At 44.8% G+C, this 24,608-nt stretch overlaps 2 protein-coding genes and 5 non-coding genes across 7 annotated transcripts; 1 reads left to right on the top strand and 6 right to left on the bottom strand.

The window, feature by feature from the left end:
• Positions 1-5,520: 5,520 nt before the first annotated feature.
• Positions 5,521-12,127, bottom strand: LOC130100892 (uncharacterized). The gene is made up of 5 exons (XM_056266543.1): positions 11,586-12,127; positions 11,294-11,503; positions 11,042-11,193; positions 9,441-9,639; positions 5,521-5,612 (listed from the first exon to the last, which is right to left on the bottom strand). Exons 1-5 carry the CDS (start codon positions 12,100-12,102, stop codon positions 5,521-5,523), a joined length of 1,170 nt encoding a protein of 389 aa, XP_056122518.1. The 5' UTR covers positions 12,103-12,127.
• trnae-uuc (transfer RNA glutamic acid (anticodon UUC)) lies at positions 6,729-6,800 on the bottom strand. Its single transcript has one exon. It is a non-coding gene; the product is annotated as a tRNA-Glu (tRNA).
• trnae-cuc (transfer RNA glutamic acid (anticodon CUC)) lies at positions 7,524-7,595 on the top strand. Its single transcript has one exon. It is a non-coding gene; the product is annotated as a tRNA-Glu (tRNA).
• A 3,879-nt stretch (positions 12,128-16,006) lies between the features above and the next one.
• On the bottom strand, positions 16,007-16,093 carry trnay-gua (transfer RNA tyrosine (anticodon GUA)). Its single transcript is given in 2 exon segments — positions 16,007-16,042; positions 16,057-16,093. It is a non-coding gene; the product is annotated as a tRNA-Tyr (tRNA).
• Positions 16,094-16,218: 125 nt separating this feature from the next.
• On the bottom strand, positions 16,219-16,290 carry trnae-uuc (transfer RNA glutamic acid (anticodon UUC)). The gene has a single exon. It is a non-coding gene; the product is annotated as a tRNA-Glu (tRNA).
• Positions 16,291-21,283: 4,993 nt separating this feature from the next.
• LOC130100899 (uncharacterized) lies at positions 21,284-24,036 on the bottom strand. The gene is made up of 4 exons (XM_056266550.1): positions 23,951-24,036; positions 22,229-23,821; positions 21,891-22,094; positions 21,284-21,766 (listed from the first exon to the last, which is right to left on the bottom strand). The coding sequence occupies exons 1-4, from the start codon at positions 23,964-23,966 to the stop codon at positions 21,300-21,302; spliced, it is 2,280 nt and encodes a 759-aa protein (XP_056122525.1). The 5' UTR covers positions 23,967-24,036; the 3' UTR covers positions 21,284-21,299.
• A 469-nt stretch (positions 24,037-24,505) lies between these two features.
• Positions 24,506-24,592, bottom strand: trnay-gua (transfer RNA tyrosine (anticodon GUA)). Its single transcript is given in 2 exon segments — positions 24,506-24,541; positions 24,556-24,592. It is a non-coding gene; the product is annotated as a tRNA-Tyr (tRNA).
• Between the last annotated feature and the right edge of the window lie 16 nt (positions 24,593-24,608).

Raw genomic sequence — 24,608 nt, 5'->3', positions numbered from 1 at the left:
TTCTGGGGACCTTATTCGAAAAGGGGGTGGCCCGGAAACTGTTCCTTGCTGTCACGCTGGAAAAGGAGGTGAGGCTTGAAGCCCTGGTCGACACGGGCTCAGACCTCACTTTGATTTCAGCTGAACTTTTTGAAAGACTCAGATTCAAAGCTAAGAGACAAGATCGAACTCTCACATCTCAAACGTGTGAGCTGACTGTGCAGTCATACAGCCAGAGCGACATTCGGCTCGAACAGGTAGCTCTCATTCACCTGACAATTGGTCCTATGTGGTTAATCCACCCGGTGTACATCTCACCAATGGACACTTACCCACTTCTAATTGGCAAAGACCTGCAAGATCGCTTTGAGCCTTTACTGGACTTCAAACAGCTGAAAGTTTGGGCTCAAGTTCAGGAACCTCTCCCCCTCCCATCAGACAGGTCACCTGTGCCAGACTGTCAGGTCACAGAGGTCACGAGAACTCCCGCAGAGCCAGACTTCAAGGTCACCAAGGTCACGGGAACTCCCGCAGCCAGCCATGAAGACACAGCCTCAGCACCACATGAAGGTTTGAATTCGCTACCCTGCACCTTCCAGCTCACCAATGACAATTCAATGCCCACTATGAGAAACCACCTCTCATACCCCTCCAACCACCCACGCAAGGCGTCTGAACAAACAGACAACCAGTGCCCCAGACCACTGCAGTTCACCAAGCACATGCTGCGTGCACGGGACAACTTTACGTGTTCTGCACCTGGTGACATCACTGCGCCACAGCTTGTGATGCCACAGTGCAAAAGGGGGGTCATGCCAGTGTATGCCCACGATGCACCATGTGCTGCCAACCGCAGCACTGAGATCTGTCCTCCCTTTCTCTCTCCCTCTCCCCTTTGTCTTTTGCAGGATGCTGTTGTGGTTCTTCATCCGGTGCCTTCAGCCAACCAGAGGACAGCCGCAATCGGACATCTCACCAGGTCCGGCAGCAGGCATCGTCCGGAGAGAACAACCGGGAATCCTGATCACCAAGCACAGGACCCACACCCAGAAAGTGTGTGTTCGACGCGACCCACGCAACGTCTACAGAGCACCTCACCCCAGCACGACACTGTCACCCGTGTCACCTTGCTCAACCAGAGCATGTGGAGTCGAGTACTGAAAGGTGCCATCCCAGCTAATTGACATTGCTCCTATCGATACAGCCCTCCAAGCTTTGTCTCGACTACCCATTCTGACTACCTCACCTGTTGTCCAAGCCTGGACCGCAGCCGACACTGCACTGTGTACCTCTATGGTAGTCAGACACACCCTGACACTGGGCTTGGCCTTCATCCTATACAGGAGACTGAACGAGATGCAAACATCTTCAGCCAAGCTCACGAAAGGTTTCGGACGAAACCCGCAAAAAGGGGGTGCCAAGTCAGAGACCAGGCCAGAGGCAGCTTCGAACCTCATAGAGCTGAATCCTCAGCCCTAATAACCACCTGCTGCATGAGTCATGATTCACCTGCCATCCGCCCATTGTGATGTGTCGTCCGATGATGTCCACAAAGGGACGTCATCGGACGAAAAGGGGGACTGTAAGGTATCTGGGGTAAATCATTGACTCTGTCCTGAACGCAAATAAAGCACATTCTTCCTAAAACCCAAAGTTTTTAGGATTAATGAAAATTACTGGACTTTGTTGCCAACAAGTCTGCTCCTAACACTTTTACGACCCTGGAACACTCGCCAGAGACTAACCCTGCATTCTCCCACTCACGTAGTCCAAGATTCAAAGGAATTCCAGAGAACCCCCCCCTGTTGGGTGCTCAATGCACGCAGATACAAACACACATACATATATGAACTTTTACTACTCTCCTCATTTAAAGACATTTACTGAGGTATATTTGATATGTTGTTATGTTTGTCGATTGCCCAGGTCCTATGAAGGGACCTATGAGTGTGTGTTAGTTTAAAACAAACTAAAAGGGCAGTTAATTATGCTTTTAATGTAACTTTGCAATATAACTCTCCTTAAATGTCTTTCTTCCTATGTTCAGAATCCTTGTGAGCTGACAAGGTCATTTATGTAATTGAACAAGCCATAAAATGTATTTTACTATGTTTTACCTGTCACGGTTTATGAATCGGCTGTCTCACGCTGATGTGTCTGCGTGAGTGTATAGTGTGGGTGTGGTTACTCGTTGTGCTGATTAGTGTCACCAGCTGTCATCCATTTCAGTTCCCTTTATATACCCAGCAATTCTCTCCCTTGTTGTCAGATCGTTGTGGTTGTTCCCCGGTGTGTTTCCTGTGCTCGTGCCTCGTCTGCTGTTCCTAGTCTGGAGTTCGTCTGTTCCTCGTGTCGTCTGGATGTTCGTCAGTTCGTCGTGTCATCTGGATGTTCACTTCCCCTGGGATTCACTCGAGCACTTCATCACCTGTTTTCCACCGGATCGCCATCTCGTCCCTGCTTCACTGTCCATCTGAGTGTTGTCCCCGACTTGTGCCTTCTTCATTGTTTATTCTATATTATCCATTAAACTGAGTTTACTTGCATACTGCATCCTGCTGTTATTTCCTCACAGATTCTCTCGTACCGCCCCGGGTCCAAAAACATCAAACCCGACTCTTTATCTCGTATTTTTGATCCATCCGAACGCCCGGTGACTCCCGAGTGTATTTTACCTGAGAAAGTTGTCATCTCCACTCTGGTATGGGAGGTCGAATCGAAGGTCAAGACAGCCTTAGAAGGGGTAACGCCTCCGCCTGGTTGTCCACCGAGCCGATTATTTGTTCCGGAGGGGTTACGGTCCGACGTTATTAGATGGGGTCATTGCTCCAACGTGGCTTGTCATCCAGGAGTGACTCGCACCAGGTTTCTAGTTAAACAACGATTTTGGTGGCCATTGATGGCTCGCGACATTCACGATTTTGTTTTGAGTGTTGACACAACGAGTAACCACACTGAGTGTTGTCCCCGACTTGCTCAGTCTGTGCCACTAGTAAGACATCTAACCAACCCCCAGACGGGTTACTTCGACCGCTGTCTGTCCCTTCGAGACCCTGGTCCCACATCGCTCTAGATTTTGTCACCGCCCTCCCGCCTTCCAATGGCATGACGGTTGTTTTAACCGTAGTGGACCGGTTCTCGAAGGCGGCACATTTCATTCCCTTGCCCAAATTACCTTCAGCCAAGGAGACAGCGGTCACTGTCATAGATCACGTTTTTCGGTTACATGGCCTCCCGATGGACGTGGTCTCTGACAGGGGTTCCCAATTCGTATCCAGATTTTGGCAGGAATTTTGTAAATTACTGGGGGCCACGGTCAGTCTGTCCTCGGGCTATCATCCCCAGAGTAATGGCCAGTCTGAGCGAGCCAATCAGGGCCTCGAAAGAATGTTGCGATGTTTGGTTGCCAAGAATCCGTCGTCCTGGAGCCAACAGCTTTCTATGGTGGAGTACGCCCACAATTCATTACCAGTGTCATCCACGGGCCTCTCGCCGTTTAAGTGTAGTTTAGGTTACCAGCCACCAATTTTTCCGAGTCTGGAATCCGAGGTCGCGGTCCCCTCCGCTCACGCATTCGTCCAGAGGTGCCACCGTACTTGGACTAGAGCCCGTGAGACTCTACTCCAAGCAGGGAGGCGCATGAAGGCCAAGGCCGATCGCCACCGGTCAAAGCCTCCCGTTTACGTCGTGGGTCAAAAAGTGTGGCTTTCTACCAAGAATATTCCTCTCCGCTCCGTGTCTAACAAGCTAGCTCCTAAATTTATTGGCCCGTTTCCTGTCACCAAGATTATTAGTCCGGTGACAGTCCGACTCAAACTCCCTCCTGCGTACAGGAGAATTCACCCCGCCTTCCATGTGTCTAAAATCAAACCCGTGTTTCATTCTCACATTAATCCGCCTGCCCCGGTTCCCCCCCCGCCGCGACTCGTAGATGGGGAACCCACATATTCGGTTAACCGCATTCTGGACTCGAGACGGAGGGGACGCGGATTTCAGTACTTGGTGGACTGGGAGGGTTACGGTCCGGAGGAGAGAAGTTGGGTACCGGCTAGAGACATCCTGGATCATTCCCTTATCGATGATTACAATCGACAGGTAAGGGAGTCTGAGAACGCCAGGAGGCGTTCTTAGGAGGAGGGGTACTGTCACGGTTTATGAATCGGCTGTCTCACGCTGATGTGTCTGCGTGAGTGTATTGTGTGGGTGTGGTTACTCGTTGTGCTGATTAGTGTCACCAGCTGTCATCCATTTCAGTTCCCTTTATATACCCAGCAATTCTCTCCCTTGTTGTCAGATCGTTGTGGTTGTTCCCCGGTGTGTTTCCTGTGCTCGTGCCTCGTCTGCTGTTCCTAGTCTGGAGTTCGTCTGTTCCTCGTGTCGTCTGGATGTTCGTCAGTTCGTCGTGTCATCTGGATGTTCACTTCCCCTGGGATTCACTCGAGCACTTCATCACCTGTTTTCCACCGGATCGCCATCTCGTCCCTGCTTCACTGTCCATCTGAGTGTTGTCCCCGACTTGTGCCTTCTTCATTGTTTATTCTATATTATTCATTAAACTGAGTTTACTTGCATACTGCATCCTGCTGTTATTTCCTCACATTACCATCTTTGAAATGATTCTGAACAAATTCTGACTGATCGTAAAACCTGTGAATGCGGCCATAATTTAGCTTTGACAAGACAAAGAGAATTTTGCCGCCAAGAGTTTCGTTGAATGTCATTGGCCAGTTCGCACCTCAGAGGTGTGGACTCCAGTTCCTTTAAAGAGAACTGGACTCGCTCTTCCTGTGCTCTGTCTTCCCTCTCTGGCCGGTACCCCTGTCTTCCCTCTCTGGCTGGTACCCTGGACTGCTCTTCCTCCAACATGTGACACGCGCTTGACTCTCTCGCTCGCTCGTACTCTGGACTCTCCCTTCCTTCATCATGTGACTCCTTGGTCCATCGGGACCTCGTGTTCATGCGATGACCCATCTTTCCTTTGTTTGTCTAGTTCAGTTTTATTTTCCTTTTTGTATTCTCCTTTGTTCATTCTCACCAGCGAGTGAAATGAACTTAGTTTGAATCATTTCTTTGGCAACACCTTCAACAGACGATTTGAACATCCCGCCACACGGGCGCGCCGGAAAGGACCTCTGACCGGGTCCGGAACACACGCACACACACACGAGAGAACATGATCAGCAAGTATTCGTTTCTTACCGAGATCTAAATATTGCTAAGATTGCCTGCCCTAATTAGGGTACGATTTGACTCTAAGTTGTCTCTCTTAACGGTTCTGTGTCTGATGAATTTTGCCAAATTCACCAGCTCTCTCCCTCTCTTTCTATTTGCATTCTCCTTCCTCGATGTTTTATTGTGTTTGTAAATACATTTATTCCTTGTAACGTTTATTAACCGTATACGTAATCACCTTTATTAAATACATATATTAATTGATTGATTCTGCCTGTGCTCATACTTCAAATCACTTAAATGTTTCGATCAGCTACAAGCTTTGAAATGGTATAATACTTTAAATAGTATTGTGACAAAACAGGAAAGCTATCTTTTACGGCCGTAAAGATCGTCTTTTCCTGCGAGTCTCTTAAAGGTAATTTCTCTGTGGAAATTGATGAAGATCCATGACCAGTTTGCTGGACAAACAGAATATTCGATACTAATTAATTCCATTGAGGAGTATCCTGAGAATCTATATATTCTAGACAATTTGTATGTGAATATTGAATTATAATTCGTTATGATTTGATTATTGATAAATAAAATTGATCTATCTTGCCGATCTGTATGAATAATTGATTATAAATCCATTGTATTCAGTCGTTCATAACAGATTGGCAACGTAACCCCCTTTGCCGGGTGATTTTTAACATGTATTGTTATCTGGGTCAAACCCGTATCAATAGTTATTAATTTGTAATTACTAAATATTGAATACATATTCCCCAATGGCCCAAATACTTTACAAGTGTGTGACCGCCCCCCTTTAAGAATATGGGAATGATCCGAAGGGATTGTTTACTGAATTCAATTTCATCAGGCTCATCGGAGGGAGCTCTCATTTGCCTCGCCCAGGGGGTTCAGTTTCCTCCCATTCCTGTGCTGGCATAATAGACACTATAAACTGGTCGCAAAGCAAGGTCCTTGTGACAGTACCCATGCAATGCATCTGAAAAGACGCATGGTATTGTATGGTAACCGTTATCCCACTGACAAAGCAGCCTATTGATGGACTGTCAATTTAAAATATTATTCAACTAATCCAATAATAATAATAACAAAAACTATGCACGCGACTTGTTGGTGTCCGACTTACACACAGCCAGGCTTGACGGGAAAGAGTCAGCAGACCTATTCTGGTGGTCTAGTGGTTAGGATTCGGCGCTCTCACCGCCGCGGCCTGGGTTCGATTCCCGGTCAGGGAATGAGCTTTTGCCCTCCAGCGGCGGTCGCGATTGCAAAATGCTGGACTACCAACTCAAGCGCTGACGGCCTCGTCGAGAAGCATGGCCAATGAAATGTTTGCTTGTGAAAAAGACCTCCTTCGAGCCTGAGTCGAACCAGCGACCTAAGGATTGCCAATTTGCCACCTACAGTCCCCCGCTCTACCAGCTGAGCTATCAAAGGCACACTGGTTGGGGACAGAACCTAAACCTATCAGGTTTCGTAAGCTCCAACTGCCGGCCAAAAGTGCTAGTGGCACAGAGAGACGTCCTGGCTGTTTCCATAAGTGAAGCAAAGACAACACGAACTTCCCATACCGGGAGTCGAACCCGGGCCGCCTGGGTGAAAACCAGGAATCCTGACCGCTAGACCATATGGGAACTTCCTCAAGCCTCGAGCAGGCCCTTTGGCTTTTAGTGTGTGACCGCCCCCCTTTAAGAATATGGGAATGATCCGAAGGGATTGTTTACTGAATTCAATTTCATCAGGCTCATCGGAGGGAGCTCTCATTTGCCTCGCCCAGGGGGTTCAGTTTCCTCCCATTCCTGTGCTGGCATAATAGACACTATAAACTGGTCGCAAAGCAAGGTCCTTGTTACAGTACCCATGCAATGCATCTGAAAAGACGCATGGTATTGTATGGTAACCGTTATCCCACTGACAAAGCAGCCTATTGTTGGACTGTCAATTTAAAATATTATTCAACTAATCCAATAATAATAATAACAAAAACTATGCACACGACTTGTTGGTGTCCGACTGGGCAGAGGCCTGTCATGACATCTACTTTATCTCATGCCATCAACAGGCCTGGAGCCAACGTCAGGAAGGGGTCTGATGAGGAGCCTGCTATAAAAAGCTTCAAGTTGGAGGCGTCACATGTTGGGGATCTTGGTTGCTTTGTTTTCATGGCAAGTTGTGGTGCTGTTAGGATATTCCTACAGAGCCTGTGACAGTTTCTCAGTGGAATAACTGTGATCCAGGGTCAGAGAAGTATCCTCTCCTGAAGGAAAATTCAAGCCTTAGTGGTCTTGCTTGAGCAGTTGCTGCAAAATCTGGTAGAGGCACACAGGCAGGCTTGACGGGAAAGAGTCAGCAGACCTTCCCTGGTGGTCTAGTGGTTAGGATTCGGCGCTCTCACCGCTGTGGCCTGGGTTCGATTCCCGGTCAGGGAATGAGCTTTTGCCCTCCAGCGGCGGTCGCGATTGCAAAATGCTGGACTACCAACTCAAGCGCTGACAGCCTCGTCGAGAAGCATGGCCAATGAAATGTTTGCTTGTGAAAAAGACCTCCTTCGAGCCGGAGTCGAACCAAGATTTATTTAGTGCAATATAAGGGATGCAGTTCAGCTTGCAGGCAATTAACCATTTATTTAATTATTAACACATTGCATTTAAATTTTTTCTTCTTTTGATCAAAAGGAGGTACTGAACCACATTTTTAGGGACTTCCCAATGATCTAACTTTATAAACACTCTGCATTGATGACCCAGTATTATCAAATGGTAGAATGGAAGAACATTTAGTGTACTGATATATTGCAGGAGTATCTAATAATGATTAATAGTAAACTACCACCTATAACTGTAACCTTGATTTAAAAAATAAATAAACAGTATGGGCATTCTGCATGTATCTCTTCTTTTATGTAATTTGACTTCGAACACTCCACCTAAGCCTGCTATATCACATCACTGTCACTATCAGCCATTAACAAAACAATAAACATAAAACAGATCAATAAAATATTTAAAAAATATTTTTTATTCTTTTCACGTCGAAATATAAAACATATAATGTACACTTTATAATATACATACAAATATACAACATTCAACAAAATATGTACAAACAAATCACGTTTGGTATAGTATTTAAAATAAATCACTATTTACAAGTAAAAAGAAAACAAACAAACAGAACTGAACTATATACAACCCATTAACCTAGAACAAATACAACAGTTTGTGTATATGTTGTGGGCAGCACAATGAATCACAATCAAATTGAATAAAAAAAAATAATAAAAAATAAAAAAATCAAATAAAAAAATAGTGCAATTATTTCGGTATTAGTTTTGCAAAACAACTAAATATTTTACTATAATAAAAACAAAATCTTCACAACATAAAATACAATGATGTACTATTTTCTCATCATTCTAAGCCACTGCTCTTTGGTTAGGGTCTCCCTGTTTGGGCAGTAAATTCTGCCTTTGAACTGGCTATGGCCAGTGTCTGTGGTGCGTGGCTCTCCACATTTAGTGCATCTGTTGGATGTGACTGTTCTAGTGTATTTACGCTTTTCTTTTTGTGGAGTGTCTTGCATTTGACAAGGGCCAGTTGTGCTCTCAGAATGTGGTGTGCAAACTCTACTGGGTGCAGTGGTCTGGGGTGGCGGCAGAAGCAGAATGCTACTTGCTGTTGTGGTTGGTGGCACTATTAGTGGCATGTAAAAAACTCCTGGCTGAGCTGTATGTTGTTTTGGCTGTATGGTTCTCAGCTCAGCTCTATCTTTGACAACTAGCTTGGTTTTTGCCAACCCAGCCGTGTCAGGTGGCATGTTGTAAGTGTGTTCATGCATGTGTGGTGTGACTTGAGTGGGCCTAGTGTTTACTGGGAGTAGTGGTTCACTGGCAACAGGGCGTTCATCAGGCAGTACCAACCCTTGCATCAGAATTGCAACTTCTTGTGCCTTGAATCTTTTGTTATGCCACTGTATCAACGTGGTCTGATTTACAGTAACAAGTTGCAGAGTTGTATCTTTCATAATAATGCCTTTGATTAAAATGAGCTGTCGAATCTTTTTATAATCATTTAGAATTAGTGACCATCTTGAAAGGGTTTGGTGTCCAATTTTCTTGGGGCTATTATGAATGTTGCACAATCTGATAAATATTGTTTCTACAAGACGGCTGCAGTTTGGCCACTGAGCAGCTGAACCAGTAGAACCAAGTACACACCTTTTTGTGCTTTCAACTCCTGCAAATACAGCCTTCTTTTTCGGAGACCTAAACCGACCAGTGAGCAGTCTCTCCTGATGTCGAGCAGCGTAAGAAATCCGGTCCTTATCGTGTTGCTCCAAGTTCTGCCAAAGACCCACAATGGTGCTGGCCTGCTGATTGGTAAGAGTGAGGCCTTTTTCATTTCTTAGCTCCACCAAGTATTCCGCAAGCTCATCAACACGATCCATTCCTGCCAAACTCTGTTCATCCACGGCCTAGGAGGAAGTATTACATTAGATTTGAAGTATTTCAGGAAGGTCAAACATCAATAAATATAAAGCATACTGGTATTTCTCTTACAACTTGCTCTGAAGATGTAGATTGTCCAGGTAACCCAGACGGGACCCCCAGCAGGTGAGTGGACTGGACAGGAGGAGCAGACACATGTTGGACCCCCAGCAGGTGAGCGGACTGGACAGGAGGAGCAGACGCATGTTGGACCCCCAGCAGGTGAGTGGACTGGACAGGAGGAGCAGACGCATGTTGGACCCCCAGCAGGTGAGTGGACTGGACAGGAGGAGCAGGTGCAGACGGGACCCCCAGCAGGTGAGTGGACTGGACAGGAGGAGCGGGTGCAGATGGGACCCCCAGCAGGTGAGTGGACTGGACAGGAGGAGCAGACGCATGTTGGACCCCCAGCAGGTGAGTGGACTGGACAGGAGGAGCAGACGCATGTTGGACCCCCAGCAGGTGAGTGGACTGGACAGGAGGAGCAGACGCATGTTGGACCCCCAGCAGGTGAGTGGACTGGACAGGAGGAGCAGACGCATGTTGGACCCCCAGCAGGTGAGTGGACTGGACAGGAGGAGCAGACGCATGTTGGACCCCCAGCAGGTGAGTGGACTGGACAGGAGGAGCAGGTGCAGACGGGACCCCCAGCAGGTGAGTGGACTGGACAGGAGGAGCGGATGCAGATGGGACCCCCAGCAGGTGAGTGGACTGGACAGGAGGAGCAGACGCATGTTGGACCCCCAGCAGGTGAGTGGACTGGACAGGAGGAGCAGACGCATGTTGGACCCCCAGCAGGTGAGTGGACTGGACAGGAGGAGCAGACGCATGTTGGACCCCCAGCAGGTGAGTGGACTGGACAGGAGGAGCAGACGCATGTTGGACCCCCAGCAGGTGAGTGGACTGGACAGGAGGAGCAGATGCATGTTGGACCCCCAGCAGGTGAGTGGACTGGACAGGAGGAGCGGGTGCAGATGGGACCCCCAGCAGGTGAGTGGACTGGACAGGAGGAGCGGGTGCAGATGGGACCCCCAGCAGGTGAGTGGACTGGACAGGAGGAGCAGACGCATGTTGGACCCCCAGCAGGTGAGTGGACTGGACAGGAGGAGCAGACGCATGTTGGACCCCCAGCAGGTGAGTGGACTGGACAGGAGGAGCAGACGCATGTTGGACCCCCAGCAGGTGAGTGGACTGGACAGGAGGAGCAGACGCATGTTGGACCCCCAGCAGGTGAGTGGACTGGACAGGAGGAGCAGATGCATGTTGGACCCCCAGCAGGTGAGTGGACTGGACAGGAGGAGCGGACTGACCAGAAAGCTCAGGAGCACAAGAAGCAGGTAGCACTGAGATCATATCAGATGTGTCCAAAAGTAAATCGGCAAGAGTGACCTCAATATGTTCAAGTTCTTCAAAGCCCTCATCAGTCTCTACTGGCTCTTCCAACTGCTCCAGCAATGTATTTGCCTCCTCGGAGTCTGGCGCCATACACTGTAGAGGTTCATTGTTCTGCCTCAACAGGGACTGCACTCCAATCAGTTCACCTGAAAATGCAAAACCAATATAAAAAATAAAATAAAAAAAAACTACATAGAAACAGAGAAAGAACTATGAGCATAAACATACAATATTAAATATGAATACCTGTGTACTTTGAGGGTGGTGTAAAAGAAGGAATCAGCTTCCTGCCAAAAACCTTCTCATAATCTTTATTCACGCTGTGAACCAGCTCGCCCGAGTATGTGCGCAGGCCCGAGGTCTCTGCCTCCAGAGCAGCTGCTGCCCTGTTGTGGTTCCAGCGATGTAGCCCATCTAGTAGGTAGATCTGGAAGTTGAGCGAGTTTGCACTGTTTCCTAAAGTAAACACAAAAAAACGGCAAAAAGGAATAAGGTCAAGTATTTCTGTTAAACATAAACATTATTGAGTTGCACGTACCTGGAATGAACCGGTTTAAGTGACAGTGGAATGACTCCAAAGATGTAGAACCTCTGGCACAGCGCAGTGTCTGCAGTTGCACTCCTCCCTTGGTGATGGTGCCAGTCTGTGTGTACAGCGCCACACCAGGTGGGTCCTGAATGCACTTAACATGTCTCTTCTGAACACGCCAGATGTGCTGCATTCTGATGGGGTCCAGAAGAGGAACACCAAGGGCATCCTTACCCTTGTCACTGATGAGCTCACTGATGAGCTGATCCAACAGCCGGATGGTTTGGTCTTCTCCACGAGTCCTCCTCCTGCAGTGCAGCTCTAACTCTTCTTTTTTTATGTGCCGATCTAGCTGCTTCTCCGTCAGAGCCATCAGGCCTTGCTCTTTTAGCTGTGCTCTTTTTGCCTCTCTCAACTTGTTGACATCAGCAGCATCCCACTCAAAAATACATGCTGATATGCGAGCCATGAAAGTGGGATAGAGCTGGTGTGCATCAGTGGTGCATCCCACAGCCAGGCGTCGCATATAGTGCCAGATGTCGAGGCGAACAATCAAGTTAGGCCATCCAGCAAATCTGGCCTTCAGCTTGGTCTCACCCACATCCTTGCAGCAGCCACAGTCCACATAGAGAGCAACAGGAGGGTCTACACCTGCAGCTTTATACCTGCGAGAAATAATTATCAAAAATAATTAAAGAATTTCATCATCAAACAACAGTAAATTACAAATGCAAATTGTAAATAGTAAATTCTAAACTAAGGACAAGTTAAATTACATGTAAGTGAAAATGTATTACAGGTAACATACCTGTCTACCAAGCCAGCTGCCATAAGATCCAAACCTGGTCCCTCACCAGCAGTCAAGACACTGATGAGCACTTGACCCATCTCGTTACCAACGGATGTCAGCCACTGTGCAGTGCCTTTTGCCGGTCCTGAGAGCTTTTTAGTGATCTAAAACAAACATATATATTAAACCAATAGTAGCAACACCTTCAGTGGTTCTATTGCATTAATATAGAGCTTATGCGTGTAATGTCCTAAAAAAAAATAGTGGTTATCTCTGCAATGTTATTCTTGTTTTCATCTTTGAAATGTCCCTCAATTTGACATTCCATCTTATGTTATTGTTTAAGTTGTTCATTCATTTGAGGTTCCATTTCTATTTAGATTTAAATATAAATAGAATTTGCATAACCTCAATACAATAATAATTAAAGATGTACCTTTCTGGTGGAATCCAGTTTTAAGATGGATCCATAAGTGGAGGTGATACTAGCCTTGATATCCTCCAGCCTGAACAGGATGTCTTGGCTGTACACCACTGAAAGCCACTTATAGCTGGGAATTGCCACAGGTTGGGGAGGCTCTTCAAATGTTGGTGGCATCAGGCAACTTTTGCTGGTAAAAGAAGCACACTCGCTGGTATACCGCGCAACCCTTTTCAGCCACTCTTCACTGTGGTTCTCTTTCAATTAGCCAATCAGTCGGACAGGGCCATTCCCCAGACCACGTTCCCGTAGGAGGCGTATCACCCTGATGTCACAGGCATATCTGTAATAAGAAATAAATTAAATATACATGGATAAGCAACTGACAAAAATCACACAATAATGTAACATACCGGCGGGTAAGAATGACCCTAAACTCAGAACGATGGGCCATGTCCAGCTGCTCAAGTAATTTACCTATTCCAAGACAGGTAGCTGCGGCGGCACTTGGAGCAAATCAGAGTCTCTGTGACCAGGTTGTAAAAGCGGTCAATGTCAAGGACCTGACGCACCCATCTGTGAAGACCTCCACTAGTCAGAGGGCTTTTACAGGCTTGGTCCGCGCACAGCAGCCTGACTTTCCACAGCCTATACGGCATCCACAGCAGTAAGGAATGGGCAAAAAATCTGGCTGATGTTGGTGCCTGGTGGTAAATAAGGGATGGCTGTGGAGGGAAATACCACAACTGGAGATGATCCTGGAGCTCCAAATTCCCACGAGCACCAACTCTGAACAATCCTGTGGAGACCCATTGGTGATCCTCCTGGGGCATGGTTTTAGGCCACAGGAGAGGAACTGCAGCAGAGTGCTCAGGCTGGAATGCGCTCTGTAGACAGAAAAGGACAGGTCAAATAAAGACAAAAAAATACTAACCAAACATAGTGACAAGTGCAATGTTTTACCACATTCACTCCTAAACTCTGCCCCTCCACTGGCCGATGCCGTTATTTTGGAGGCGGTAATGGAGGAGCAAGAAAAAATTATTCTGCACTTGGAGGCTGTGGTGGAGAGATGGTTTGAGGAGGACCACCTGCTAGCACTGGAGCCTCACACACACGGGCACCTGCATTTGTAGCAGTGGTTGAATGAGTCTAAAAATACAAGGTATAAAAAAATTGTATCATTGGAATTTTTTTTTGTAGCAAAGAAATAATAATTATTTATTACTTACATGAGCTTTCCGTCCAACATGTAAATTTGGCTTTGCACTCTCCACATGCTTTCCACCAAATCTGGACTTATTAAACTTTAAAGAGAGAAGTATTAATATGACAACTGTTAACCATTTTAAAACACATGCCATCATATGTACCGAGGAAAGGGTGAGCTTGGGCCTTTTCACCAAACTTGCGGGTGTAGTGTCAGCTGTGGGACGTTCTACTGGAGCAGTGGTTGGGAGCTGAAATATGACAAGAATATAAAATATTTCCGTTATGAATTCTCTCTCACATAAAGCTATAAAATCTACCTACCATTAAGGAGCTACATTGACCACTAGTTGATTGGTCTGCACTGCTTGTGGGTCTAGATGAGGCTGTAGGCACTTGCTGCTGCATAACAAAAATGTATAAAACAGTGCATATATACAGTATGAAATACAGTATGAAAGACTTAGAAAGATGATGGACAAAATCACCAGTGATTTAAAGAAAGCACAATACTACTGTTCTATTCTATGTTAATAGTATAAACAATAATGTATAAGAACCCCTTTCATGCAAATGACGTGACAAATTTAGATGTGGGTTTTTTATTCAGTTATTAGTGATGTAGTTAGTTTCAACCTTATGACCTTCTTTTACCTACTATGCAATTTCCTCTGCTGTGGAACAGACCTGTTGCCAAACCAACCCAGATAGAAACAACAGAAATTGTCCAAGAATACATTAATGTTAAGAAATACCACATCTTTATATTGTGTGCACACTGCATCAACTGTAGTTAAACTGAAAGAGCCCAAATTAGCCTACCTTATGAGGATGAAATCCACACAAACACATCTGTGGCTGGGAGAAAAGCGTTAGCTGTCCTCTCAGCTGCAGAGGGCACTTCTCTATCTGTAAACAAAACAAAAGATGCCACTTATATTTATTTGTACAAGTTCTTGTTTTATGCTCATACTGTACATACTGAAAATATAATGTCTACTACTCAAAATTAATATATATATATATATATATATATATATATTCCTTTTGATACTTTTTCTACATACCTTCTGATACAGACTGTACCACTTCTTTTGCCTTGGAGCAGGACAGCGAAGCAAAAGAGGCAGAGCGAGCCAGCCAGGAGTCGAACCTGGAATCTTCTGATTCGTAGTCAAACGCGTTATTCATTTCGCCACTGGCCCACCAGTCAGGCACCCTTGAGTGCATTTGCCTCGCCCAGGGGGTTCAGTTTCCTCCCATTCCTGTGCTGGCATAATAGACACCATAAACTGGTCGCAAAGCAAGGTCCTTGTTACAGTACCCATGCAATGCATCTGAAAAGACGCATGGTATTGTATGGTAACCGTTATCCCACTGACAAAGCAGCCTATTGTTGGACTGTCAATTTAAAATATTATTCAACTAATCCAATAATAATAATAACAAAAACTATGCACGCGACTTGTTGTTGTCCGACTGGGCAGAGGCCTGTCAAGACATCTACTTTATCTCATGCCATCAACAGGCCTGGAGCCAACGTCAGGAAGGGGTCTGATGAGGAGCCTGCTATAAAAAGCTTCAAGTTGGAGGCGTCACATGTTGGGGATCTTGGTTGCTTTGTTTTCATGGCAAGTTGTGGTGCTGTTAGGATATTCCTACAGAGCCTGTGACAGTTTCTCAGTGGAATAACTGTGATCCAGGGTCAGAGAAGTCTCCTCTCCTGAAGGAAAATTCAAGCCTTAGTGGTCTTGCTTGAGCAGTTGCTGCAAACTCTGGTAGAGGCACACAGCCAGGCTTGACGGGAAAGAGTCAGCAGACCTTCCCTGGTGGTCTAGTGGTTAGGATTCGGCACTCTCACCGCCGCGGCTTGGGTTCGATTCCCGGTCAGGGAATGAGCTTTTGCCCTCCAGCGGCGGTCGCGATTGCAAAATGCTGGACTATCAACTCAAGCGCTGATGGCCTCGTCGAGAAGCATGGCCAATGAAATGTTTGCTTGTGAAAAAGACCTCCTTCGAGCCGGAGTCGAACCAGCGACCTAAGGATTGCCAATTTGCCACCTACAGTCCTCCGCTCTACCAGCTGAGCTATCGAAGGCACACCGGTTGGGGACAGAAACTAAACCTATCAGGTTTCGTAAGCTCCGCCTGCCGGCCAAAAGTGCTAGTGGCACAGAGAGACGTCCTGGCTGTTTCCAAAAGTGAAGCAAAGACAACACGAACTTCCCATACCGGGAGTCGAACCCGGGCCGCCTGGGTGAAAACCAGGAATCCTGACCGCTAGACCATATGGGAACTTCTTCAAGCCTCGAGCAGGCCCTTTGGCTTTTAGTGTGTGACCGCCCCCCTTTAAGAATATGGGAATGATCCGAAGGGATTGTTTACTGAATTCAATTTCATCAGGCTCATCGGAGGGAGCTCTCATTTGCAAAATGCTGGACTACCAACTCAAGCGCTGACGGCCTTGTCGAGAAGCATGGCCAATGAAATGTTTGCTTGTGAAAAAGACCTCCTTCGAGCCGGAGTCGAACCAGAGACCTAAGGATTGCCAATTTGCCACCTACAGTCCTCCACTCTACCAGCTGAGCTATCTAAGGCACACTGGTTGGGGACAGAACCTAAACCTATCAGGTTTCGTAAGCTCGTATGGTAACCGTTATCCCACTGACAAAGCAGCCTATTGTTGGACTGTCAATTTAAAATATTATTCAACTAATCCAATAATAATAATAACAAAAACTATGGGCTAATAAAAGGAAATAATAAAATGGCTTTGGGCTGACAGCGAAGCAAAAGAGGCAGAGCGAGCCAGCCAAGAGTCGAACCTGGAATCTTCTGATTCGTAGTCAGACGCGTTATCCATTGCGCCAAGCGCGGCGTGCATACGTCTATCAAAGCTATCAAAAGTTGCCTGAAATTGACCCAAAGATCGCAGGATCGAATCCCGCTCGCCCAATATTTTTATGACTAATGTTAATTATTAGGATAAATGTTATTTAACTACACATTTAAGTCCAGATAATTCTGTCATGTGTATAAATTAACATTTGTATATAATAATACAGTAAACAATAATAATAATAATTATAAGAGGAAGAAGATGAAGAAGAAAAACACAAAAACGTCCAAACACATTATATTTTTTTAATACAATCACAACAATTATTAAAACTGGTAATATTAATAATAGTAGTAGTAATAATAATAAATAACTTAAGGCATAACTAAACATAAATAAATATTTCTCATCTATTATTATTATTATTTAAAATATATATTATAATAATAATAATAGTAATAATGATATTAATGATAATCAGGTACATAAATAACTTAAATGCTTCTCATCTATTATTATTATTAATAATAATAATAGTAATAATGATATTAATGATAATCAGGTACATAAATAACTTAAGGCATAAGTTAACATAATAAAATAACTAAAATAAACTCTTCTCATCCAGGCAACCACCTGTTGCCCAGAAATTAAAATGTGTATATAATTTTAGTGTAGTTGTTGTAGTCAATAATACAGTAAACAATAATAATAATGAAAAGAGGAAGTAGATGAATAAGAAAATAACACAGAAACATCCAAACCCATTAAATTTTTTTAATATAATCACATTCCGGTACATAAATAACTTAAGGCATAGCTAAACATAAATAAACTAAACAAATGCTTCTCATCTATTAGTATTATTATTAAAAATATATATTATTATTAATAATAATAGTAATAATGATGATATTAATGATAATCAGGTACATAAATAACTTAAGGCATAAGTTAACGTAACAAAATAACTAAAATAAACTGTTCTCATCCAGGCAACCACCTGTTGCCCTGTGACAGCTACTAACAGGACCATTAAAACAATGGACCACCAATCTCTGGATACTGTAGTTTCTTTCCCTGGGCCAAGTATTTTACTTAACTCCAATAAGAATTAAATTACCTGATACAGTATACCGGTCTTTCACTCCTATTCTAAAAACTGTAAACAAATGTAATCAAATAAAGTGTAAGAAAAGTAAAATGAATAAAACACAAATAAAGGTACAAACACAACACCCATTATCCCCATCCTACTCACAGATGCATGCGCGCAACACACACATGAATAAAAATTATTCAAAAGGCATCACACACATCGTTGTTATACATTTTAAAGACAGCTGTCGTTGTTATGTTGTATAATCAAACATTAATCAAATAAATAAATAAAAATAACATGCTGAAAGAGCAATTTTAAGAAGCTGGAGGGTTGTCATTTCCTGGCTTTTTTTTTCCTATAACCTCGTTCCATCAGCACAGCTCTCCATTCATCATATGATTTAGTCTCAGACTCTTCGCAGTACCAGTTGCCAAAGTACTGCAGATGTGTTGGTGGCTTTCTCTCCTTATTGCACTTTCTGCAAAGAATGAAGTCTGTCTTTCTAACATACTTTCTTGTCACTGTTCCAGCGCTCTCCCTCTTCTGTTTTCTCTTTCTATATTGCTGAGTGGAGTAAGGAACCGGTTGACTGGATGTCTGTGTCTGAGCTGATGGTGGCATAGCTGAAGGTAATGGGAGGTTGAAGAACATCACCTGTGAGCTACCAGGAACTGTAGGAAGCTGCACAGGTGGTAAAACGAAAGAGGGAGAGAAAGGTGGTGCTGGTGCAATAGGTACAGGAAGTCCTTGATGTGATGGTGGAGCCTGGAAGATGGCCTGAGGTTGCGACCTCCCTTTGAGTTTAGCCTCCCCAGCAGTATTTGGTGGCAGGATAAAAAGGTGTGGCTCTGACAAATTGCTGGAACAGAGAGTCGGTCCTTTCTGCATAGCAGCAGGAAGGTTCTCAGGTCCTGCCATGGGTGCTTCAGGGGCTTGGATACCCTGTTTCAATATCTCCTGTTCCTGTGACTTACAACGCCTGCTGTACCTGGGAAAACATAAAGCAACCAATTTGAATAAACATTTAAGCAATTATACAAAAGATGGTATGTTCAACTACTGTTTGATCATGACTATGATGCAACAGCAAGACACAGCTGAGATCACAGAGCAATTGATCTCACCCTTGTCTCGTGTATCATTGCTTTAGTAAAATGCCGCTGGTAAGGTAGTAGCTGTTCGTTTGTATGTGTGTTGGAAAGCTGTTTATGGAGATACGTTGTACTGATTATTGATTCTTGCAGTCTGTTGAAGACCATGTCGTGAGCAATAAATCTTATTTTTCATTATGGAGAAGAAAGCAGAAGTTGGACTCTTGTTGATTTGTTTTTAGCCAACAAGTCAAAGCAGCCATAGCTATATTACAGTTTTTTTCAGTCGCTAACAAGTATTTGTCCAAACAGTTGTCACATTTTCAAAACTCTAAACACAATTAGCACAGCATCGATCTTTTGTGGCCATACCATTCACACATCATGTCGTTTTCACACAATATGCAGTCAGTGAACACATTTCCACAATGCTTACATTCTCTTAACAGACAAGCAATACCTCCCAACAAAATTATGGATTGTTTTTGTAGTATTTACAAATGTTACAGTAACACACACCATCCCACAATAGCAAAAACAATATTCCAAACCTTAGATATATTATAAAAACCTCTGCTTCTGCAATGATATGAGTTCAAAAACAATATATCTCAGCTGATAATAATAATAAAAAAATAATAATAATTGACCCCATGTAGTGAGAGATGCAGTGAGAGATGCAGTGAGAGGTGCAGTGAGAGGTGAAGGTGCAGAGAGAGGTGAAAAAAACTGATTTGCTTTTTACTGGAATGCTTTTGAATGTGAACAGTACGGTAAATGTGGACATAAAAGTCCCAACCAAGAAATTTAGTGTAAAAACGGGGATTGCATTTTTTGCATGCAAATACCTGTAAAACTGACACATAAAAGTCTATGTCGTTTTTGTAATGTCAACAATAGCCATTATTTTGAAACCTGGTGTACTTTGATTGACTGCATGTACCTTGTGAAATGAAAACAAGTGTTATTCTTTGACAGAATAATTTCATTTTCAGATTTCCAGTGTTTTGGGAAATTTAGTGTGTAGAGAAAGATGTGTTCTATTTTGAAAGTTAGTATATATTTAACAAAATGTGTTTTTGAGAAGAAAATCATCCATTTGGCCAATTGTGTTTTGGTGGTGTGAGTCTGTGTTAAGAGTTTCGAAAAATTATCTGAAGTATGGGTAAGCGCTTGTTGGCGATTGAAAAAAAAACTGTAAGACAACCACATAAAAGACTTGAACGCTTTGTGTGGCACTTCAATTTATGCTTAGCTGGAACAATGCTAATTTACTCACCATTGTGTGACTGTTGCAGTGTTAACTTCTGGGAGCTGGATGGTGGTCTCGCTCATCACCTTAGCATTGTTGAGGATGCACTCTCGGATGTGCTTGTAGGCACGCACCACCATTGTGAAGCGGGACACCCTCACTCCATCACACCGCACCACGTTTGGATAGAGGGCACAGAGCCTTGTGAAGATGGCCTCCACCACTCGGTTGCAGCTAGGCCACTGTGCAGGACTATGAGCCCCAATGAAACACCTGCAAATTACAGCAGAATACATATTCATTTCAATGTGTGATCTTACTCTGTTATTTTTCTTGTTTTTTTCCCCCTTTTCTAATCTGTCTGTTTTGCTTTGTGTTGTCTAGATGTTAATTTTTAATATCTGTGCATAGTTATGTTTTGTGGTTTGTTTTATACAAAATTTAAGACAATCAAGAACCTGTGTTTGCTAAATTTAACATACCTTTTGGTGCTCTCCACACCTGGTGCCACAATCTTCTTAGTGGCTCTGAATCGTCCCTGTTTTAGGGAGGTTTGGTGACGTCGTGGGTAAATGGTTTTCCTCTTGTCATACTCCCCCAATGCCTGCCATAGGGTGATGATCTTGACGCACTCTTCTCCAGTCAAGGCCAGACGGTGGTCTCTGAGGCTAACCAAGAACTCTGCCAAGTCCTGCACGGCTCCATACCCCCCAATATTATCAGGTCCAACAGAATCCTAAAATAAAAGATAATTTAGGAACTTTTGATAGCAGCAATGAATACAAATATTCACATGAAAGCACAGCAAACATAACTAAGATTTTGTTTACAGACGTAAATGTACACTGGGCCCTTACATCATGTGAAGTGTTCTCTTCAGATGTCAGAAGACCAGTTTCAGCTGATAATTGGTCCACTGGAACTACATGAAAAAGGCAAACATTCAGTTTAAATTTGCATTTTTGCCTTTCAATAAGACATATATACATAGAGGTGGTGGTAATTGTTGTCACAATAACTCTATATAGATACTTTGGTAAACTCACAGCTATGTGCTCCAGGAAAGAGTCCTGGCTTTGAATGACTGTGCAGTGGGCTGGTGACAGGAGACGGAGGGGCCACAGACAATGATGAAATGGAGCAGGTGACAGATGTCACTGGTGATGGAGGAACAACAGACGATGATGAAATGGAGCAGGTGACAGATGTCACTGGTGATGGAGGAACCACAGACAATGATGAAATGGAGCTGGTGACAGGAGGGGTTGGAGATGATGCTGCAGGCACTGATGCTTGTGAAGAGGCAACAGGTGTCCGTTCTGTGTCAAAGGTGGGGACAGTGATGTCCTGAAACTCCTCAAGTTCAGCATAACCTTCATCCACTTCTATACCAACCTCAGTGGTCTCGGACTCTTCAATGGCCAACTTGTAGTCCTGCAGAACTTTACCAGTTTGCTGGTAAAGGTATTCCACTCCAATAAGCTCACCTTTAAAATATTAAAACATTGAAAATTAGATAATATACCAGGGTATTATATTATAATTCAGAGGTTAAATGGTATGTGTACACTTAAAAAAAAAAGTGACCAAAAACAACAAATAGTTATCTACCAGTGTACTTTCTTGGCCCAACATAAGGGATGATTTTCTTGCCCATAACCTCCTCTGCAAGAGTATTGACAGCATGACGCAGAAGATGATTGTAGGAATGGGGCTGCTGCTCATCAGTTGTTGCTGCCACAGCCCGGTCCTCATTCCACCTTGCAAGTCCATCCAAAAGATACGCCTGGAAGAAGGTGTCACTCGCCAGCGTACCTGTAAATGAAAAAAATAAAAATAAGACCACACAAAAATGTCATATGGATACACAAATAGCTGTTCCCATAGTTATTTTAATATATAATTAAATCAAATCTTATTTTAATAATTCAGTTAAGTCACTTATTTACCTGGGATGAATCTGTTAAGGTGCAGGTGAAATGACTCAAGCGAAGTGGAACCTCTGGCACAGCGGTAGGTTGGCAGACGGTGCCCTCCCTTCACTACAGTGCCCGTCTGCATGTAGAGCTGCACACCAACAGGATCCTGGATGCAGGCAACATGCTTCCGCTGGGACTTCAATATCTCTCTCATCCGGGCTGAGTTTATTAGTGGGACTCCCATAGTGTCACGACCAGCATCTCCATCAAAGGCCTGAATATGGCTCTCAATCAGCGCCAGGGTGTCCTTGGTCCCGCGAGTGGTTCTCCTGCAATGTAGGGCTAGCTCGTTACGGCTGATACTGCGCAGCACATCAGCCTCGGATGTAGGTTTCCAGTTAGCTTCTAGCTCTGCATGCTTTGCCTTCTTCAGGGCCGTCAGGTCAACCTGGTCCCACATGAAAATACAGTGGCTGAGGCGACTCATAAATGTGGCATACAACTGATGAGAGTCAGTGGTGCAACCCACAGCAAACCTCCGCATGAAGTGCCATACATCCAAACGGATGATCATTTGCTCCCACTCTTCAAACATTCTTCTCAGAAGAGTGTTGCCACAGCAGTCTCGGTCGACGTACAGTATCTCGGGAGGAGCCACCCCAGCCACTCTGTATCTTTTAATGAGGCCTTCAATCATTGGCCCGAGACCAAAACCTTCACTGGCTGTGAGCACGGACATGATCACCTGTCCGTGCTCATTGCCAACATTGGTTGCCCAGGTAGCAGTGCCATAGCTGCGTCCAGCTAGTTTTCTGGCCACTTTTTTTGTTGAATCCATTTTTAAGATCCGACCATATTGCGATGTGATAGTGGCCTTGATCTCATCCAGCCTTTGCAGGACATCCTGGGCGTACACCTGCATCAGCCACCGATGCTTAGGGACAGAAGGCATTGAAGGAGCAGATTCAAATGTCACAGGCAGGATCAGGCTCGAAGTGACAGCACTGGCAATCCCCTTGCAATCTGTCAGATACTGGACTGTCTTTTGCAACCACACCTCAGTATGACGTTCCTGCAGCTTGCGCTGGATCTGGCTGCTGCTGTTTCCCAGCCCTCGCTGACGCATCAAACATACTACCTCGACGTCACATGCAAGTTTTGATGTAAGAATGCAAGGGAACTGCACCCTGTGGCCAATGTCGAGCTGGGAGACGATATCATGGCTCCAGCTGATGACCTTCCTCTTACATCTTCGGCAGGCCAGGTACTCAGATGCCACAAAGTATATCTTACCCAAGGCAAACACCTGCCTGATCTTTTGATGCAAGCCAGCTGAGGTCAGAAGGTCTTTCTGACAGTCTGGATGTGGACAGGTCAGCTTCACTTGCCACAGTTTTCGTGGCATCCAGAGCAGCAGGGGATGGCCAAAGTAGTTCTCTAAGGGAGGGCAATTACTGGTCTTCAGTGGAACCTGTGGAGGATACCACCAAAGTTTGTCCACCCTGCTAAAGATCAGCTCAGGATGGCCCTGTGCTGTCCACCTGAACAGGGCCTTGGAAATCCACCTCTGATCCACTTCAGGCAGAGTGTGTATCCATCCAGATGGAAGACAGACTCGTTGTGCTGGGGAAAAAAAACAAAAAATGTAATAAATACAACAAATGCAAATTCACAATAACTTCCCTTAACTTTTTTATCCCTGGAATGGAACTTGAATATTTTGTTGCATATTTTAAATAAGTATAAACGTACATGCCAGATGTGCCATCTCAAACTTAGTTGCCTCTGCCAGCAGTGTGCTGTCATCTATCTCAATGGACACAGTCGGGCGAGTGAGGATAGCTCTGGGGTCTGATGAGGAGCCTGCTATAAAAAGCTTCAAGTTGGAGGCGTCACATGTTGGGGATCTTGGTTGCTTTGTTTTCATGGCAAGTTGTGGTGCTGTTAGGATATTCCTACAGAGCCTGTGACAGTTTCTCAGTGGAATAACTGTGATCCAGGGTCAGAGAAGTCTCCTCTCCTGAAGGAAAATTCAAGCCTTAGTGGTCTTGCTTGAGCAGTTGCTGCAAAATCTGGTAGAGGCACACAGCCAGGCTTGACGGGAAAGAGTCAGCAGACCTTCCCTGGTGGTCTAGTGGTTAGGATTCGGCGCTCTTACCGCCGTGGCTTGGGTTCGATTCCCGGTCAGGGAATGAGCTTTTGCCCTCCAGCGGCGGTCGCGATTGCAAAATGCTGGACTACCAACTCAAGCGCTGATGGCCTCGTCGAGAAGCATGGCCAATGAAATGTTTGCTTGTGAAAAAGACCTCCTTCGAGCCGGAGTCGAACCAGCGACCTAAGGATTGCCAATTTGCCACCTACAGTCCTCCGCTCTACCAGCTGAGCTATCGAAGGCACACCCGGTTGGGGA

This window comes from Rhinichthys klamathensis, unplaced genomic scaffold (genome assembly GCF_029890125.1).
Source record: "Rhinichthys klamathensis goyatoka isolate OS25496 unplaced genomic scaffold, OSU_Roscu_1.1 h1tg000249l_1, whole genome shotgun sequence".
In the NCBI taxonomy this organism is placed as follows: Eukaryota; Metazoa; Chordata; class Actinopteri; order Cypriniformes; family Leuciscidae; genus Rhinichthys; species Rhinichthys klamathensis.
Note: the sequence above shows the minus strand (reverse complement) of the source record. Positions and strands in the feature narration are given on the sequence as shown.

What these genes read in the sequence shown, in the direction of transcription:
- LOC130100892 (XM_056266543.1), bottom strand. Translation starts at nt 12,102, where the DNA reads ATGCGACGCCTGGCTGTGGGATGCACCACTGATGCACACCAGCTCTAT. An exon ending in CTTAAACCGGTTCATTCCAG is followed by an intron (nt 11,504 to 11,585) that starts GTACGTGCAACT and finishes TGTTTACTTTAG; the next exon opens with GAAACAGTGCAAACTCGCTC. An exon ending in ACCACCCTCAAAGTACACAG is followed by an intron (nt 11,194 to 11,293) that starts GTATTCATATTT and finishes TTGCATTTTCAG; the next exon opens with GTGAACTGATTGGAGTGCAG.
- LOC130100899 (XM_056266550.1), bottom strand. An exon ending in CCTTAACAGATTCATCCCAG is followed by an intron (nt 22,095 to 22,228) that starts GTAAATAAGTGA and finishes TTTCATTTACAG; the next exon opens with GTACGCTGGCGAGTGACACC. An exon ending in TGGGCCAAGAAAGTACACTG is followed by an intron (nt 21,767 to 21,890) that starts GTAGATAACTAT and finishes AATATTTTAAAG; the next exon opens with GTGAGCTTATTGGAGTGGAA.